This window comes from Melanotaenia boesemani, chromosome 11 (assembly GCF_017639745.1).
Source record: "Melanotaenia boesemani isolate fMelBoe1 chromosome 11, fMelBoe1.pri, whole genome shotgun sequence".
NCBI classification, from domain to species: Eukaryota; Metazoa; Chordata; class Actinopteri; order Atheriniformes; family Melanotaeniidae; genus Melanotaenia; species Melanotaenia boesemani.
In genome coordinates this window covers 29,105,016-29,125,394 of record NC_055692.1, presented here as the reverse complement: position 1 = coordinate 29,125,394, position 20,379 = coordinate 29,105,016, and the positions used below count along the sequence as shown (strand labels likewise).

Here is a 20,379-nt window from a genome sequence, read left to right as displayed (position 1 = left end):
AATTTATTTTAAGTATTAGGTGCTGAAACCCTAAATGCTTTCTTGCCCAGTTCAGTTTGTACTTGAACATCAACTACCAGTCTTGCTAGCCTTCTGTTTAAATTATACTGGAACATGTAGCTCTAGCTTAGTCAGCACTGACATGGATACCAAGGTTTATTTTCAGCTCCAACGTGAAAATCTTGATTAACTGAGTTGATGTGTAGTCCCTAAATAGGCTCACTAAATACTAAACAAAACATGTTTTTCCCAAATAATCTTAAATCTAAGCTAGGGCTACCATATAACTAGATTAGCACTGATAAGTAGCTTCAGGCTAACAGCAGGTCAATAGGCTTAAGGCCCATTTATGCTCCCTTATGTATGCAATAGGTACGTCTTTTTCAAGTGTTGTCATACATCATCCTTCGTACTTCCATGCATATTTTACGTTGTCATGGTTATGAAGTCAATTCATCCACTATTGAGCAGTGCTGTGTTCAGAGTTCACTCCTGCCTTCGGAAATTAGTTTTGGACACCGGTTTGTGGAAGTAATGCACCGCTATAAAGTTGTTTGCAACCGCCCAACACACAACCTTTCTTCAAAAGCTCTTGCCATCTCTACATTTGTTGTCCTTGTTGCAGTCTTCTTCCTCCTGTTCGTCTTCTACTCTGGTTTAGTCCTTTCGCTGGTCATATGTCAGCTATGCTGCTCAACACTGACCCTGCAGTTTCCAGTAGTTTTGCTGTGTTTCCTCTGAAAATGCACCAATTACACGTGAACGAAGAAAGCAGGCGGACGAAAATGTACGCCCTTCTGCGCATCAGTCTTCTTCTTTGAGCATAAATGGACCTTTACATAACATTTGTGGTTGTACTTGAATGGAATCTTTTCCAGAATTGTGCAGCAGTCAGTATTTTTTTAAAGAATGACTAATTAAGAAACCACTTTAGAATTTAGTCTAAATCTGACATATTGGTCCTTCTTCAGTTAATCACCAAACACGTAAGGTAGCACCTGGGGTGTCCTATCAGATTTAAGAGGTGGGCAGTACCACCCTGGTCACCCCTGTAGTTCAGCCCCTGGTAGGCTGGTTACAGGTAGGCCTTAAAATATACAGAGATCGAAATGAATAAAAGTGTGGTCAGAATTAGATATTTATAAATAAATGCTTTCAGGTTTGTTTCACATCACCTCAACTCTCCCACTATGTAAAACAGGCAACTGACAGACTCATCTTAAATTTCTGGGACTTTATTGTGGCTCTACTACACATTGGTCATGTGGTCAAACATACATGAGGCGGCTGGGGAAATCAAATGGAAAATAAAAACAAGCATTCACATAAAACATACCAAAGGATTATCTCTGAGTTAACAACGAAAGAAAATTTAAGTGGCAGAGATTGTAACACGGATGTGACCACATTCAGGAATTTATTAAGATGACAAATGTCGCCATTTCCGCACCTCCTGGGAGATACGAGTCAGGGGTGATCTAAAAATATGCTGTAAAGTCTCAAGCCATTTTACACTTCTTCATACAATGCCTGAAAATTATACTCTTAAATTACAGTCCGTATGTAAACCATGTTTCTAAATGCATTTGTTTATAAAAACATCACCAGCCATCTAAACAGCATAGATCTCAGTCTCCTTTTAACACTGAGATGTGAACAACTACAAATATGGCTATTTACATTATACTTTCAGTCACAAAAAAAAGATATATACAAACTTGTTGCATCAAACAAAGTTCTATCTTGCAGGAAAAGGCCGAAAATCTTTCACCAGTGTAAGGGGAATAAGGAGTAACTTCCTCTGGAAAGACAAACTGTTGATACTTTCAGGCAATAAAGTCCAGTGGTCTGTTGAATCCTCCTTTTCTGTTCATGTATTGTCTAAAAAAATATAGAGAATAAGCAAAGATAATATCACTGTTTCCCTCACAACACTTTCACATTACATCATCAAGCACCAATAGGAGCGCTGGGGTCTCTCTGCATAGAAACACCTGCGGAGGTGATTGGCTATTTTAACACTGGTTGATGCTGTGAATGCTCACTGTGGGAGGACAGAAAAAACATGACGCTGCAACTCAGCAACAGCACCAACCACTGCAGTCAAACAATAACTTCATATAGATCAATATAAAGCAAAACAAAGGCTTAGAAAATATCTCCAACTTCATGCAGCACTGTAATGCATAACCAAAACCCTGACAGTAGCATTTGTAATATGTGTGAGTAAGCATACCTGTATTTTCTCTTCATTGTAACGTTGACAGCAAATGCATTGACTGAACCATCAGTTTTCCTTCCCTGTGCAAAAACAATCACAAGCTCATATCATTGTTTAAAGCAATCCTGTACACAAATACAAATATATAGTATGTGTGATGCAAACAATAATCAGAGCAACATAGCTGCAACATTGAGGTCTTTTGCTTAACTTAGAAAAATTGAACCTATTCATGCTCTTCTCTACAGATGAGTGAGACCTCTGTGGCTGATTTAACATTTCTTTTCTTGTCATATGCCTTCAGGTGTTTACAGTGAAACACTTAGTTAAAACCAGAAAGCATGAAATCCTTGCAGTCACAACAAGATATACATAGTATGTCCATCTTCAGCTTAGATGTAGAACTATGTGAACTCTACTTTAAATAAACGGCATCACCTTGTGGCCACACATACAACCTTATGCGCTCACCTTGCTGGTATCAAAAGAAGAAAATCCCATCAGCTTCATCATCTCAATTTCCTCTTCCGTTTTGCCCTGCATGTCCTCCGCTATTAACACGGACAAAAGAAAAAAAATAACATTTGTTTAATAATTGCAACTACACACAAACGGTTCACTGGAAAACACATTTCTGCAGATTATGTCAGCATACCTGAGATCTGAATGGGCTTTGCATTTTTCTCTTTCGCCTCTTTGCGCTCATCGTCATGTCTGTCCTTCTGTCTTACAGGAGAGTGCGAGGAAGAACGGTGGCGTCTAGGAGGAGATCTGAACAAGGAGCAGAGAATGATGCAGGATGGGTTATCACAACTATTAGCGATGACACATCTGTTACTGAAGTAATTAATATTACTTACACACTTGTTTGTACCATTTTGATAAATGACAAGAGGCTGTGTTTACCTTTAACAGTTGACAGACTTTACTTGAACTGGGTCTTAACTGATGTGAATTAATTGTAATCTATAAAAGATGTCACCAATAATATTACCCACTGTCCTAATAATATAATTTCTGTTCACCATATATTTATTTTGCGGGACAGGAAACAATTAAAGCAGGGGTCCGGTCCTCGACATCTACTAACCTGCCATTTTTAGACGCAACCCTTCTCCAACACATCTGAATCAAATGAATGGCTCATTACCAGGCCGCTTCAGAGCTGAATTACATGTGGATGAGGGAATTCAGCCATTTAATTCAGGTGTGTTGGAGAAGGGAAGCAGATAAAAGTTGCAGGATAGTAGCTTGCGAGGACCAGACTTGGGCCCCCCCTGCATTAAACATGAATGAATGTGCTTTAAACATCCAATCCCCCTTCCTAAAAAAATGTAAAAAAAATTAAATACATCCTTCAACATATTCTTCAAGAGAAGACAAAGAAAGGAAATAACAGCTCCAGTTGCATTAGGATACAGTCTTCAGGACAGTGATAAACTAACCTTGAACGTCTCCTGTGAGGAGAGCGTGAGCGAGTTCTACGGCGGTCTCGGTCCCGATCTCTGGAGCGAGAGCGGTCTCTATCCCTTCGCCTTCGCTCACGGTCCCGTGAAGTTGAGCGAGATCGTCTTCTCTCTAACAGAAATAAGGATATGACCTCGCAACATTACATTTTTTTAATGCCATACTAGTCCTAATGTCATAAACTGGTCTTGTGAAATCATAATTTAAACAATATTCTTCTGGATTTTATTTAATTTCACTGCATTTTATGTTGCTGCATATGATGCTCAAACAACCTGTATGATTGCTGCTGGCATCATGTGTGTATTTCTTTTACAAGTGAAAGTTACAGAGTTTAAACCATTTTTTTGCCACGTGGCAAACAATTCATCACCACCTGATTGGCATTATATAGGTGATCATAACATTTCCAACCTTTGTTTACTTAAACTCTTTTATTATACAGGTAGGCAAAGTATGCAGAAAGTGTTCTGAATTAAACACAAGCAGATTTTTTTTCAAACAGGTTAAAAGTAAAACCATAAAGCCTTAGGTATCAAAATTTTATCATTCATCTACATATTAATTTGCAGTCTGCACAATTCCTGTAAACGTTTTATACAAATTATTAAAAGCCTACAATATATTATAGGTTGGTATACAAGGTTTGTTTAATCAGTTACTACGACGTGACTGTTCAAGTAATATCAGTAATAACTATCGGGATGTACTGACAGGCGATTTGATCTACTTGGTCAAAAATTGTGTCAGCGACAGCTCCACCTAGCGAGCTAAACTCCAACGATAACACGACCTTCGTCCATTTCATCTAAGCTATTTCTTTCCAACTGTTTTAGAGTATATCGTACTGCCATGACTATGTATTTAGCCTAACCACCAAGTCTGCTTTTGGGTGAACTTCAAGCAAGCATTTGCGTGAACTTTACAAAAGAGAGATATTTTTTTAATTATCAAGTCATTCTGCCGACGTTACGTGAACGCAACTAACATGGTCCACAGATCTAGACGTTTCTGATAGCCTTGGGGAAACGCTGGCAAGTTGCTTGAATCATTTAGGAATGTGTGTAAAAAGCTTCTATAGAGAGACGTCTATACATTGAGATTACGTAACTGTACTTACTTACTGTTAGAAAGGGGGAGAGAAAACGTTTTCAGGGCCATTCCCAAAATCAGCATAAGCTAACACTAGCTTACTACTTCTAGTTTCTTACCTCGTCTTGGAGGAGTTCGGCTCCTGCTCCTACCCATCTCCCCAACAAGTCAAATTTTTCCTTCACGGATATTTAAATAGAGAACGATTTCTGGAGGGAAATAATAGCAAACTCTGTATAATTTCTATGTGGCTAATAACGGCAAAGCCTCACCAAGGAAGTCTCTCTTTTTTGTCTCTTTTGATTGGCTGGTCATAGCTACTTTGCAGACTTCCGGTAACTTTTACGAAGAAGAGCGCCCTCTATCGAGCTGGTAGACAGTTCGCATTTGCTGGTTTTATCATAAAGCAACATTGACTCCATTCTTTATCGGTTAAGATTGAATAAAATTTTAGCTTTTGATGCTGAACTTTAAGGCATTTCTTTATACAAAAAAAGTGCACTTAACATAGGTTATTAACTTACTTTAAGTCTAACTGTAGTCATGAACTATAAATCAGCTTTTAATTGCAGTTGTGGTGCTGTCCAAAATTTACAACGTGAATTTGCGTATTTGAAATCAGTCTATATGCAAGTCTGCGTTGCATGAGAACAATATTAATACTGGTTATAAATGGTGTAAGATAATCAAGCACAGAAAGTTAAATCAGTGAAAACGCTTAACTGATGTGAAACCAAACTTGATCTTTAATTACTGATACATGGCAACCTTGCAACATTCATATATACATTCTAATATAAAATAAATAAAAACCATGAGCCAACATCACACATCAGCATTTTGATAACAGATACTGGTTTAAACTGAACATGATTACTGTAAAGAGGTATTTTGCACACGCACATCTAATGAAATGGGAAAAGTGGAATGTTTTAGTACCTTCAGTATATTCTATTACTGGGTTTCAGGCTGCATTGACAAGCAACAAATGTATTATGCTTTATCCTTTTGGTTTTAATAACAGCATTTGGAGAAGGGGATTTTTTAGTTGTTAGTCACCCCACTTCTTCTCCCTCCATCTCTGCTGACATAACTTGAACAAGCTGATATTTTTACACAAAACTGGCATTCAGAAGAGAAGAATCAGTCTTTATCGTATAATTCTACATGTCCAGCACTTGTGCTCACAGATTATACCTGCAACATCTATCTGAAAATGACAACCAAATGCTAACTAAGATAATGCCTATAATGATTAAAAAATGTGACATGCTAGAAAGTCAGTCTACGTTTCAAATGCCTATACATGGATAATGGAGATTTTTCCACTGTGTACTGTGAAGTTGTGGTTGAGAGAAGGTATGAAACTAACACGGCAGCCGCACAGAATATGAATGATTCTGAAATTTGTAGAAATGAACATGTTGGGATGCTTGTACAGTGAAGTGAAAGACTGCTCACACAGCAGGGGAAAATAAAACAAAGAGGAATACAGAAACTGTGAGTGATTTGAAGTAGTGTGTCAAATTGGGTTGTATCCGACCTGGGTCAAATAGTATGTGAAAAAAAATTACCAGTGCTCCTTAACCTGCTTCAGATGAATCACCTCACCACATACATCGATATCAGTAAGTAGCAGTGGTACAGTAAAATACACAGTGTCTCTGAATGACATCTGAAATGGCTCTGAAAAGATCTGAGGTGGTTCACTCCATCTGCTGCTCTGTCATACACTATGAAGTATTTCACTGTAGTATTTCACCGAGGTCTGATGCGTCTCTGCGATGGTCTCAGGTCTCTACTTTCTCCTTCTGCTTCTTGCTCTTTTTCAAGAACGATGGCGGCTTGAACTTCTTTTTCTTCTTGGATGGCGACTTGGAGGGCGAACCTTCAGGAGTGCCACCTACTGGTTTAATTGGTGGAGCAGCAGGAGTGGAGGAGGTGTCGTTTGTTGAAAGCGCCTTCATCCCTTTCTCCAGCTCCTCAGTCATCTGCTTCTCTTCCTCTCCTCCGTTCTGAATAGCTGGAGAGTCCGTCTTTGCCTCCTCTGCTGCAAGTATTGTTGAGAACAAAAACAAAGCACAGAACAGTCAGCAAACAGGAATGAGTGTTGAGGTGGTTCGAGCTGCAAAGCTACATGCTGGACATGTCACAGCAGATGAACATGCTTGCTGAATGAGAAGTGGGTTCCAATTTGATTTCTTTGTACTTACTCACTAGAGGGGCAAGACCAAAGCACCAGAAGTGTGCCCTATGAACCAGTGTGGAGTAACACAGAAAAGGACAGACAGACAGACACAGAAGGAGAAAGTACAACAGATACAGTATGTGCAGGGACAGATGAATTGACATGTGGCAAGTGTTACTCAAACAAACCTTCAGCATGCATTTTGACTTATTCATTAAAGCTGTAAAACACTAAGGTAAGGTAGTGCTAGCTCACTGGTTTTTTCCTACTTTTAGCTGGACTTGGTAAGTAAAGTTAATTCTGTATTTTCTTAAGTCAAAATGTCTCAACAAAAGTCACACACACCAACAAAAGCCGACACTGAGTGTTACTCCTCCAGGTGTCTAACACAAACTGCCAAGATGATCTGTTCTACCAAACTCTGTCGACAGTCTGCACTGAAGATTCTAGTTAAGTTGTCTTAAAAACCAGTTAAGAGTGGTTTTGACTATCCATAGAAGCTTGGACACCGTCTGAAGCTAGAGCTGGAGCTTTAAATATTGTTTTCAAAAGATCATTTGTTGAGAGAAAAAAGTGTACTTTGGTAATCGTTTGGGATTAATCAATTAGTTCTGTTAATATAATCAGGTAAAATCTGTTTATTATACCTGACAAATGCTGTGGTGGGGAAAAATCAGACAGAATTGCTTCAAGGTCATCTGGAGAATTACATTCAAATTAAAGAAATAATAGTATTTATCATCTTACATGTTCATGGTCTGGCTTTTCTCTGTGTTAGTCATATGATAGACTGACAACCTGTTCATGGGAAACCAGTGGCAGCTGAGATCATTTCCAGCTCCTCCACAACCCTTTTCATCTCCTTTTCTTCAGAATTCATTATTATATTTGACAAAACAATACCACCTTTAAGGTGTTATTCCATTTCACACTTCTCGAGACAGATGTTTGTCAGCTGGTGAAGCTCTGGGAAACGTTAACTTAAACTTGTACCTGGTAATTTCTGGAAATTTTAAATTTCTAAAGGTAAAGAATGTACTTTTACGGTCAGTAAAGACTGGTATATATTATTATATACTATAAAACAGAAAAATACTCAAGCTTATCCTTTGTATAAGTCTTTGTGAATTTACACAAAGCTGGCATGTTTATGTGTTTCAGACAGTCACGATCTGCTGCATATGAGGAGGAGTAACGCAGCTGTCAGTGAGTATTTAAAGCATGAGAGGGCAAAAGCAGCATCAAGCCACACATGAGCTCATGTGTATGTTTTGGAGACGGCTGCGGGTCAGAGTAGCAGTGTGGAAGGCGAGCCGGACAGAGAGTCTGCGTTCTGCCAAGCCTCACCTGAGAGAGGAGGGTGGCTGGCCGCAGGGCCCTTTGTAGGGGAGGTAGTGGGGGGAGACTCCTTGTCATTTGCCACCTCCTCCCCTACGTCCACAAAGACACACACAGACACATACAAACAGTGAAGGACAGCGAAGGGTTCAGCTAAGAGGGAGGTTTGGTTTGTGCAGAAAAAGAGAAGTAAAAACAAGTTTCACCACAGTTACACGTGAATCATCGTTTGTTCATCCCATTCAGACCCAACATGGCATATGCCTGCTCGCTTTTAGGCTGTTTTTATGTCACATCCTTTTCCAGACAAATTGAAATATATTATGTGTATACATAAACTTTTGCAAAGTGCAAAGTAAATAATTTAAAGTAAAAGTAGAAGGTTTAATTCCTTCTAGCTGACTGTCACTTTTTTGAAAAAGGTTTGTTTGAACAAGGCCTTTTAGGTCTGAATATGTTAAAAAGGATTAGAACAAAGTGTGAGGTGGCTTCAAAGGGAAAGTGAGGAGAGATTATTTAAGAGACCTCAGACTGTGTATTAATACAAAAATTATGCAGACACCTCGTTGGCATTAGTGAAAAACAGCAAAAGCTTATCAGCCATGTTTGAATAAATACTACTGCTGGTTAAATACTTCAAATATAAAGAGTTTTTACCCACCCATTTATCTTCTAGTTGGTGTTAGAAAATCTTATTTGTTCCTTATTGTGCCTAAGTCACATTTTTAACTTAAAAAACTATGGACATCCATTAAATAGCAGAAAGTCAGGGACATTTTAATCCATGGGCAAAGCCTCAAAGGTGGGTTACAGTCTGTTAGCTGTATTGTGTAGATAAAAACTATGACCAATGATAAATTTGTTAAATATTGCTTTTTAAATGAGTTTTTTTTATATTATATATACTGTACAGTGCTAAAGTAATTCCTAAAGTCATCTGAGAAGCTGTGAGTAAAGCTGACCATTAGTCCCTCCATCCTGTTTCCTCTGCACCTCCTTACGGTACTCCTCCAGCTCCTGGTCTGTAAGCTGGTTGAAGGGGTTTGGAGGTTCTGGCTCTGGTGGGACTTTGGGTGGGCTCACTGGAGTCTGAAGGATGAAAAAGAAAAAAAAATATCTGGAAATCAAAAGGAGGGGTAAAATGTTAAATGTTTCACTGGAGGGCTGTTTACCGGAGGGCTGTCTTCTGTGATGACGCTTGCTAGGACCTGAGACTGTGGTCCGGCTGTTTTCATATCCTGACGATTCTGCTGTCGAATCTGAGGACAACAAAATGTTGCTGTCAGCAGTTTTGATTCTTATTACTGTTTAAAGAAACCAAAGCAGATAACTGTGTGGAAAAGGCCCACCTTGTTTCGTGTCTCGATCACTTCTTGAGGGTTGGTGAAAAGAGGCACAAACTGGTTTGGATTCTCTATCTTGATGGCTGTGCTGCCAGCTTGTGTCACTTCTTCTGCCTTCAGCCACTGCAGGAATAAAGCATCAACACAGTACTTCATCAACCACTACAGGAGACAAACAAGCACAGCTGAAAGGAAGGAATCTTGTCTGCCAATCAAAAGTAAAGCCTTTTTTTTTCCTAATTCACCTGTTATCTTCTTTAATTATTTCCCTGTGAAAGAATGTTTTCAAGAGATAGTAAGCAACATTTAGTAAGTTTGGCCACCAGGGGGCAGAGCCTGCTTTGTAGCCATAAAAGCTGGTGGGCTTCCCCTGCAATGCAGACAAGAGGAGAAAAAGGAAGGTGGGAGGGACTGAAGAGGAGTTAAGCTCCTCCTACTGATGTCAGACAACCACTATTGTTTTTGTCTCATAAATTATTGTAGCTTTGACTCTGCTATCCTCCTAAGCTCAGAAGAAAAAATAATAAAAGCTTCACAGTGTAGATGAGCCTCCATGTGAATCCGAGGAAAAGCTTTTGTCTCTGGACTTTTTAATTTATAGAAGAAAGATGGTAAGTTATTATGTCTGCATCTTTCTTGAATAATCTTAAAATCAGTCACAAAACAAAACATTAAAATAATGCCACATGTTCTGATCCCTCTGTTCTCCATTGCTCCATCTTTTTTTTCAATTCTCCTATATAAACAGGCACAGTCTAACAACCTGTCTGAGCTGTAAGAATGAAACTGCAACTCTACATGTGTTGTTTTCTACAGTTAGAGGAGATGCTGCTCAGTGTGTGTAAAACTGATGGTTCAGACTTATCCAAAGAGCCTCACTGTGGTACGCTGGTGTCCCGGGCTCGCTTGCTCCTGATTGACTTTTTGGTAGGTGTTGGGGGTGTTGAGCCATCGGGTCCTCTCCTGCTGCTGGCGCTGAGCAAACGGGTGCTGCCTCAGAGCTGGGTGGACACCATCGTCATCAAACTGGTGGAAGGCTGTTACTGTTGCTGGCACCTCCACCTCCCTCCGTGTCCGCGATCGCTCAAGAAGCACAGGGAAACGGTAGGCGTAGCCTGTACGGTAGCCCTGAAAAACAACAAAGGGACGTGTTATGTAGAAACACAACAGGCTGGACTCTCTTCCACTGATCTGCGGATAATGTTAGGTGTTTGGGAGCAACTAAAGAAAAGGCAACATTTCCAAAAAAAGTCTTCATATTCTGCCTCTATGCTGCAGAGTTTCTGTTGCGTGAACAGAACAGCTGTATGGAAAATGTATGCCAGGTCCACTCAGCATGGAAACCTTGTGTGCCAAAAGTTTCCATTTGTAAACCACAGAATTCCCATATGCTCTTATTCTGAAGCACCAACAGGAAATGTAGCAGTATTTTTTTTAAAGTGTTGCATTCACATGATGTAAGATGTTTAAGACAAGCAAATGTTTATATCATCAAACTCAAGACATTTCTCAGCTTTAAAATACTTGTTTCCAGTATTGACAAATGCAACTGATACCATACTGGCTCCACACGTGTCTCAGATAATGGTCAGTTTTTCTTAGTGTAAATCCAGATTTGCTCGGACTAGCAGAAACTTTATTAGCATTTAGGTTGTTTACAATGAATCAGGAATGTAATGTCTTAAGAACAAAAGCTGCACAAATATGTGTATGAACTGTTGTTAATAAATAAAGCCTAACCAACAAGTACCATAATCAAACTCCAGAGTTGGTTGTGTGGGGGTTGAAATTAGTGTGCAAATCTAGTATCTGGGATTGATTACCCGAAAGGATAAGCTGATTTGGCAGATTTCATATTTTGACTTCTGTATTACAAAGCAACAAATTAGATATACTAAGTTTCACAAAATACAAGAGGCTGCAAGATGGTATTTAAAAGTCAGACAGCTGATTCACATAAAAAAAAAACTAAAGCATTTGCATCCATAGCACATGTTAAAAGAGGCAATTAGTTATAATATCACACAGCCAGAAATTTGGGAAAGGTGCATGAGGTACGTGAAAAAAACAAAAGTTTAAATCCAGAGCAGCAGGCACTAAGATTTTCTTATATAGCTCCAAAAAAACAAAAACATTTGATCTTACATTGCAGTGGGTCTCAAGCATTCATGCACCACACTGAACTTCTGGAGGCTCCATTATGAGCCACAGAAACCTGAAAACTGAGGTTCATGTGACAAATGAACCCTTTTAAGAAAATCTTCATAACAAACTTGTTGTGAGTGTCCTCTACCATCACCATACAAATAATGCTGCAGATTTACTGTTACCCACCAGGTTATCCAGAGTTCTCATTAGGGCTTCAAACTCGTGCTCTCCAAGGCGACTCTTATGCAGGGGTCCAAAGGTGGAGCCAGCCCAGCCAACGGTGCCAGCCGGGGTGGGTTTATGGATGGCTCGGTCCAGAAGAATCAGGTTCTGTTCCCCACCGGCACAACACATTGCTGACACCTGGCAAAAGCACAGTTTTAATTAAACTAAAGCCAGTCTCTTCAGCTTTTATCAAAGTAGAGGTCACCCCAAACAAAAGCCACTTTCCTTTATCTAATGTGTGGAGAAAATATAGCCTGGTGGTTAGTCACATATCTGCGGCCCTGCAGGCCACTACTGCTCCTGTAGGATTACTGCAGTGTGTCTTTGGCACATGATACTACAGTGGTGTATAATACTGCAGTGCAGAGCTGCTGGCTGAATACCCGTGAAAGGGTATTAACAGAAGGGCAAAACTGATGCATCTCCACTGCCTACGCATGCTAGCTCAGTTTCTCACACACCCACATATGCATTTGCAGAACTCTGTCTCAGCCAGTCAGTTGCTGTTCATCAGTGACTGTGTTTGTATTTGGTTACCTGAATCTGGCAGGCTGCTTGAATGTGGTAGATGGTGTAGAAGGCCTCCTCCACAGATTCCCCAAGAGCCACAATACCGTGATTCCTCAGCACCAGAACCTACAAGTCAACATGAGCAACTCAGCTGTGAGTAACAGCATTAGCTTCAATAATTAATCCAGTGTAAGGCCACATCATCTGGTCTTCTCCCTTTTAATTCTCAAATCTAAATGCCACAGGATCACTAAAGTAACAAAGGCTGAGTCAGTCTAGTCTCCTGTGGTCTTCTCACCTTACAAGTGGGTCCTAAGCTCTTCTGCAACTCCACTCTGTCCTCCTCCTCCTCCATGAGTCCATTATAATCATAATAGGCCACGTCACCAACCAGCAGAGCCTCATGGGACAGAGGCAGGAGGCCACACTTCATTGCTGAAACCTGGAGGCAGTTATCTGTCAGCTTGAAGGCTCATGTTCAGAGTGATTAAATAATGTGTCACAAACAATGATTCAGTAGAATCAGACCATTTCAGGAAACAACTTTCAAAATCACCATTAATTTAATGGCTGTAATGAAACGCCACCCTCAGCCTCCATCATCCTGGCTGACTTACCGCTGCTGTAGACGGTGTGTGGAGGTGAAGCAGGCAGCGAACGTCGGGCCGTGCTGAGTAGATGGCAGAGTGCAAGCTGAACTTCTCAGTGTCTACTCCAAGGTTGGTACTGCCCCTCTCCACCACCTCACCTAAGATGTTCACCTTCACCTGTAAAAGGGCACAGCACCATCAGCATCACCTTCAGCAGCAAACTTCCAGGTAATACAATCACAGGTTGACAAAACTAGAACAGTAACACGCTTGTTCTTTTATTCTCAGACTGAATTATAACGCAAGTAAAAGAATTTCACTGTTTCACGGTCCTACGCTGCTTTCTTCAAATTCAAACCTGGATGAACTGAAAATATGTGATGCATATCAACAATCCCCAGCCCAGAAAAAACCACATCAAACTCTTTTTAAATACTTGTTACAGCAAAAATATTATTTACATTGTATCAATAACATTGTTCAACCCAAATCCTGACGTACCAGACTGGATCCGGTCACCTCACTGTAGGCCAAAGCGTCTGGAAGTACCAGGAAGTGTTCCTGTTCTTTACTCACTCGCAGCTGACAGTAACACAAATAAGAGACATATGACATTATTGAGACACCAGACACATAGCAACCTTATTAAAACAGCCATTTTCTTTGATCCCTCCAATTATATTATAATTAAAACCATTTTGCTGTCAAATCAAACACTTTAATACTGATTTTAAATACTGTTTTATCCTAGTAAAAAAAAAAAAGTGGAACAAAATGTGAAATGATTTTAAAACTAACTGTAAGACAGGTTCGGCTGATCTGAGCCCATCCAAAGAGGTCGAACAGCCGATGGGTGCTGGCCAGCTTGCAGCGCATCAGCCTCTCCCCCTTCACCATACTGCCAGGCTCCCACCCATGCAGATCATTGATGGGTGTCACCATCATCATGTCTATGAGGCAATAGGATGAAAGCACATTTAGATAGCGACAGTGTGCACTGGTCTATAGGCTGGAACAGTAAGTAGGAGAGCAGCTGAAAGGTTACTTTAAACAAGAGAATTTTTCTTTTTATTTTACATAGTAGGAGGAGCCTCCTTTTTCTAGAGCTCTGTGTACATGTTTAATACAATGCATATAGTTTATCTTCCACATAAGCTCATAATAAGGCTATGTCATCCCATTTAATCAGTTTTGCATTTATTTCTACCTTTAGGTTAAGCTTTGTGAACAAAATACAACTATTATTTAATGATACAGCAGTGTAATTTATACTATTTTAGAATCAATGGATACTAGAAGCAAAAAAAACTGACAGAAAAACTTGCCAAACAAAGCTGGCAGAGTCCACACACTACTCTGCTCCCACAATGTTTGATCCAGTCCTGGTGTGTTACATTGCATCATAAGGAATAAACTGGGCATTTTTTTCTGTACATATTCAGACTTCTTATATGAACTGAAAAACTGATAATCTACTGCAGGTTGAAAGCCTCTGCAGGCAAATATGTGTCCTTAAACAATCAGATCAAACACTTTATCTCATAATAAAATGAATATCCAGATCAATATTGCTTTCTAAAAAACAAAATTTAATTAATCGCATTGTTATCTGCTACTAGACACAACCCCCAATGAAAAGACACTAACCAACTAAATAAAAAGAATAATAATCCATTTTGCCTCCCAAAATGATTCAGCAGACTCCAGGTGATTTCTTACCATGACAAACAGTGTGGATATGAGACTGGCAGAGTTTCAACTGATTATAGGATTTTTGAAGTATATTCAATATATCAAAGATCTTAAATAACATACTGGAAGGAGAGACAGGCAGGGCAGCTGGAGAGCCATGGGAGGCCATAAAATCAGCCAGCTGTCTCAGCGCCCACAGGTTGGATGAGCTGCCTCCCTTCTTCATCTGTTCCTGGATCAGCACATCCAGCTCCTCTCTGAATGACTGCACACAAACACAGTTCAGACATTAACACACCATCATACCTACAGCAAATCAAAGACCACACAGCGTAAATCTTTAGTTTTTAAAACTGGATAGTCTAATCTTCTGCTAAACCTCAAAATCTCTCAAACATGCTCTGTACCTAACAGGAGGGACAATGAGTAAGCATATTTAATGAGTCTGCATCTCTATATCATTCTCTACCTTTCACGGCTGCCCTGGCTGCTTCATATGAAATTTAATCTGCAACATGAAGGTTATCTGCTGTCTTGACACATGCAGAGGGGACATGAGTGTCCAGCATCATCTGCAACCCAAACTGTCAAGTGGGATTTCAGAAGAGATGTATTCTAATGTAAGGAGATAATCACATCCTGAGAGTACGGAGCGAAAGAAAAGGAAAAACAATCCATCACAAGCAGGCATCTTACTGGACTCTGAAGGAGGCTGGAGATGCGTTTCTTATGTTGTGGTCCAGAACCAGGGGTGGAATGCTGAGGAGACTGGAGACCCTCGGGGACCCCATCACTGGGGCTGCGCTGCACTGGCGTGCCCTTTGGGGTGGGAGATTTGCTCATCTTCTACTTTGCTGTGGCTTTCCTACAACCAGGTGGTGAACTGAAAGAAAATTATACAATAAAAAAGCATTACAAATGTGTGTTGCACTTAGAAATCTGAGAAATGGCTCCAACGTCTGACCAGCACAGAGCACCAAGTACACACTTCCTAACCTTGCTGTTTACTTAAAGAACAAGGCGTGGCTGAGCATACTTGTAAAATACCATGTTTTGTAACATCTTTACCCATGTTTTACTTGTCTTTTCTGCTGGGTGTGACAACAGATGCTCAACTTTGGGTCAACTTTTAATCAAACACACATCATGAAAGCCTGTGATAATGTTCAGAAAACTACCTCATTATGAAAACCATACCCCCCTGAAGTCTTAATCCTTTACAGATTAAGAAGACAGAGCCATCACAGCTTATCTACAGAAATGTAGGAAAATATGCAAATTGAAAAGACTTCTCTAGGTTTTAGTTTTTAACTCTCTCTATCCAGAGAGTTAAAAACTAAAAGTGTTCCAGCCAGTATCAAATTTAAAAATTATATAGCTAATTCAATCAAAATTCTTACTTAAATACAATAATAATTAAAAAAAAATCACACCTTGCACAGATGTGAAAAATGGAGTTTCTTGTTTGCAAGTATGAAACAGACAGTAAGTTGGTGTGCACATTAAGCCTTCATGTTTCTGTATTTATAAAATGGCAGCATAAAGATGAAAGACCTACCCTCACATTAAGGATGCTGTATTCCTTGGGGCCCTGGCTGGTGGAAGTGCAGAGCTATAGAAAATGCAGGGATGAGCATTAAGAGCGCACATGCAGGCAGCAGCATCAGAATCCCTAACAGGAAGTTAGCAAGTGATACAGCTCAGTAATTGAAGAAAGAGTTAAGTGTTACCGTAAAGATCTCCAGTAAAGAAGTGGCCCCTCCCCAGCTTGCTTTCTCTCTCACACACACAGAGCTGCAGGCACCAGATAAGGTCCGAAATACACCACACCCTCCCTCCCTCTGCTATATCCCACTAACTGACTGAATTATAGGTAGCATCACTGTAACAAGGATTTGTGGAAGCTCAATAGACTGCGAGCTCCATTCTTCATGTTTCCACCTGCCAGAAAAGGCTTTTAAATGCCAAAGACTAGAAATTTGGATCAGGTCCATGTGCATCTGCATTGTAGGCCAACTGTAAAACTAAACCTTTAATGATGACTAAACCTTTAATGCCGTTTCCGGATAAACTGTGCCCTTTAACCCGATACAGCGTCAGGCTCAGAAACACTGATGTGGTATATTGGCTGCCTAAAATGCTGTCAAAAGAGTTCAGTAAAATCAACTATTTCCTCAGGCATTAAACCCTCTAAACCAATACCCCCAAATTAATATTTCTGCTTAAATGTTTTGTTTTTTCCAGACTTCACTTAGCAGCAGTGTATAAAAGTCCAAATTCAAGCAGGAAATTTAATTTCCAATAAACTGACATGACTGTGTGTGTGCAGGCGGGTGGGAGGAAGACCGGGTTAGGCAGCAGACAGAAAGCCTTTCACTCTTTCTCTCGGGGGACGTTCCTAATGACTAAGGGGGAGATGGTGCTCTGCCTGCTGGCTACCATCACTGTCTCCCCTACTTATCTTTGGTCTGGCTCTGTTGGCTGACCAAACTGCATTTTCACCTTACTTTTGTTTCATTTGAACCCGGGAAGCAATGCAGCTGATTGCCTGCCTTTCCCATCTTCCTCTACAGCTTGCATCTTTGCAAGAGAGAGATTTCACAGTCATTGAAAGTTTATTCTCATTTACATTCTCTTGTGAGATTTTCTTGAGAAATCTAAATTTGGTAATCTAAATGAAAACAGCGCTTGTGCAGTTTGTATGCACATGTTTGTGTTCCAGCAATGGAAGCGATGAAGCACCTGTGGTTTAAGCAGTTTTGGATTAATTTTCTTTGGTTCTACTTTTATTAGGCTGATGTTAAACACTGTCTCAGGAAACTTATGAGATAGTCACAACTTGAGTTCTAGGGCTCAACTGTTCTTATTTTTTAAATCTACATGATAATAAATTACACATAACAGTATCCCCCGTGCTGGAGGAGAAACCCAAACCAGGAGGGTTTGTTGGTATGCTACTATACTACTATGATTAAGTACAGTTCGGTTAGATATTAGTTGCTCATTATTCAGTTACTATGATGTCTTGTGGGTTTATTCACCAATAGCTACAGTTAAGTTTTAATTGCTGCTGGTGTTAATGTTGATTTTAATGTTTGTCTCAAAATGACTTCATGTAGGTGCTCTTGATTTGGTTCTTTGCTTTGTTTTTCTACAGAGGCCGTACAGGGATTTCTGTTAAGTATCTTTACAGCAGCTGTTCGTCTGGTTTAGCTTGTAAATTGTTGTAGTTTTTTTTCTCTCTCTCTGATCTGTTCACTCCCCCTTGATTTGTTTCTCTTGTAGGATCCAGCATTAATAAATATTTATATACATACATATATTTTCTTATGTAGCTGTTATTTATTTTAATCTGATGGCTACTGCTGTAACAGAAAAATTTCCCTCATGGTATTCATAAAGTACATTATCTATCTATCTATCTATCTAGCTATCTATCTATTACTTTGATAGTTTCACCTTCTTTCTATTGATTATTGATTTGATTATTTATCAATGTTCTGATGTTATTGATGTGCCCATGTGGTCCTCAATGTTTCCTTATGATCACTGATCCTTGCAATGACTGTTGTTTATATTTGTTTATATTGTTGTGGGAAAGATGCCAATGAATTGCCCATTGGGATAAATGAAGTTATATGAACGTAACTGAACTATATGACTCAGCAATAAACAAAGACAGAAATGAAGAATAACACTGAAGTTTCAAGGGGAGCCTCATATTCATGAAGCTTCATATACCTAAGGCTCCCCTTGGCAAAGCAAATATTATTGTCATAACGTGGCAGAAAGACAACCACTCCGCTTGCTATGATGCTGGACAGGACAAGGTTAAGCAAAATGACAATAATTAAAAAAATATGTATTTAAAGCCACTTGGTTAAGTTTAGGCAACCATCAAAGCTGGGTTTATAAAATATCCCTCCCACAACATACTCAAAATGAAGCCCAGAACTCCTTGTTATAAAGCATGTGTCCCATCCCAAAACAAACATTCTGCTGATGTACATCACTTACAAAATCAAGCTGGGTCCTGCAGCATTATAGCCTAATTCATGATTAGTCTATAACAGAATTTAATAAATGTTTAATTTGCAACGAGACCATAACAACCAGCTAATAACTCCACTTTACATAAGTTAGCAAGAACTCTAAAGATGTGAAAATTGCAGGCATTTTTATGTGATCTGTACAGTTTTACACAGACATAAACATCATTCTTTTATTTCATCATTGTTTTGGATAACACATTCCACAGTCCTTTCAGAATTTATCCACTCATACTGATTTTGTGGCTCATATATGCGACATTTAATATGCTAAATGTCGCAACTGTGTTGCAGTATTAAAAATAAAAAGTAAGAAAAATGCTAATGCAAAGGCCACCGCCAGAGGATATAATGATCTATGTCACACTGGCCAGAGGAGGCCTTTTGATCTGGTGGTCGTTCACGTGGTCGCAGCAGACAACACTGACTCTACGTGTTCACATGTCAATGTCAATTTACAATAATGTTTTCTGCTTTTTCTCGTGTCCTCCGTTCCTCCTCCCGTGCGCAGGCTGCATGGCTGCTTAGCAACACTCACGCGCCGCAGCATCAGCACCAACAAAAAGGAGGATCCAATAATGGCCTCCCGAAAACACTGAGGCCAACGGCGACATCTCAACACTGCACGACTCTCCTCTGCAAAGAATAGCGCAAAGGTACACCAAAAACCACCAAAGATGGCCTCATGCCCCGCACGATGATTTTAACACCGCCCGAAACAATGAGACGGCGGAAAACAGCAGAAAACCACGTCAAGCTGAGAGGCGCTGACATTACACACTAACCGTCTCACTTTCAGTTCCGCTAGCTTACAACACTAGAATGTGAAACCTATTAAAAAGGCAGACTGTCTATTTAAAACGCGCGACATAAACGCGTTCTGTAGCTTTTGCTATCCAGTTTTGCAACGACATATTTTAATCTGCCCATAAAATGAGCAGGCAGCGCCCTATGAACCACAACACGGTAAACAAGCGGCAGGATGGACAGCATCTTGTTGGATATCAATAGTGAAATGCGCACACACATCGCTCATGCACGCGTCAGAGAGGACCCTGTACAACGCCCAGTCGGTTTCACCATTATCGATACAACCAAACACAAAAAGCAGCAGCTACTGACCTCAGAGCATCCTCAGGCGTGTGTCCGCTGTGTGTGTGCGGCACACCCACCACCAGAAGCAGGCTATAGGTTGGGCAGATTCAGTTAATTACACAGATGTGTCAGCGCTGGGTGGCGACACCAGCGCTCCGTCGTCGGGCTGTTTGGGGGCCTCAGCTGATACCAGGTCAATGGACCCTGGTGTTTTTTCCACCACTGAGTGCGCGTGGACCATCCCACTGCCACGCCTGTCCAGAGTCTGACACCTAAACACTCCCAGTCATTTCACGGCAGCCGTGGCTCTGCATCCGTGTTTTATTATTTTTCCTCGTCGTCTCTAAAATGTTTACTTACTCAGATCGAGCGAAAAAACAAACAAACAAATAAAATAAAATAAAATAAAATTAAATTAAAT

The 20,379-nt window shown here is 40.1% G+C and overlaps 2 protein-coding genes across 13 annotated transcripts; both read right to left on the bottom strand.

The window, feature by feature from the left end:
• Positions 1-1,219: 1,219 nt before the first annotated feature.
• snrnp27 (small nuclear ribonucleoprotein 27 (U4/U6.U5)) lies at positions 1,220-5,100 on the bottom strand. Its single transcript, XM_042000579.1, has 6 exons — positions 4,900-5,100; positions 3,667-3,799; positions 2,877-2,992; positions 2,693-2,772; positions 2,237-2,301; positions 1,220-1,881 (listed from the first exon to the last, which is right to left on the bottom strand). Exons 1-6 carry the CDS (start codon positions 4,934-4,936, stop codon positions 1,827-1,829), a joined length of 486 nt encoding a protein of 161 aa, XP_041856513.1. The 5' UTR covers positions 4,937-5,100; the 3' UTR covers positions 1,220-1,826.
• A 403-nt stretch (positions 5,101-5,503) lies between these two features.
• On the bottom strand, positions 5,504-20,239 carry add2 (adducin 2 (beta)). 12 transcript variants are annotated; one of them, XM_041999677.1, is made up of 17 exons: positions 19,986-20,239; positions 16,373-16,426; positions 15,511-15,697; positions 14,938-15,079; positions 13,921-14,072; positions 13,624-13,704; positions 13,150-13,299; positions 12,831-12,974; positions 12,560-12,658; positions 11,984-12,160; positions 10,529-10,777; positions 9,656-9,772; positions 9,479-9,565; positions 9,269-9,395; positions 8,316-8,399; positions 6,990-7,031; positions 6,799-6,830 (listed from the first exon to the last, which is right to left on the bottom strand). In XM_041999677.1, the coding sequence occupies exons 3-16, from the start codon at positions 15,655-15,657 to the stop codon at positions 6,997-6,999; spliced, it is 1,791 nt and encodes a 596-aa protein (XP_041855611.1). In that variant the 5' UTR covers positions 15,658-15,697; positions 16,373-16,426; positions 19,986-20,239; the 3' UTR covers positions 6,799-6,830; positions 6,990-6,996. The 12 variants fall into 12 exon arrangements, with proteins under 12 accessions (XP_041855604.1, XP_041855607.1, XP_041855605.1 ...); XM_041999676.1 differs by having other exon boundaries at positions 6,994-7,031; XM_041999678.1 differs by having other exon boundaries at positions 6,799-6,827; positions 6,994-7,031.
• Positions 20,240-20,379: the final 140 nt, after the last annotated feature.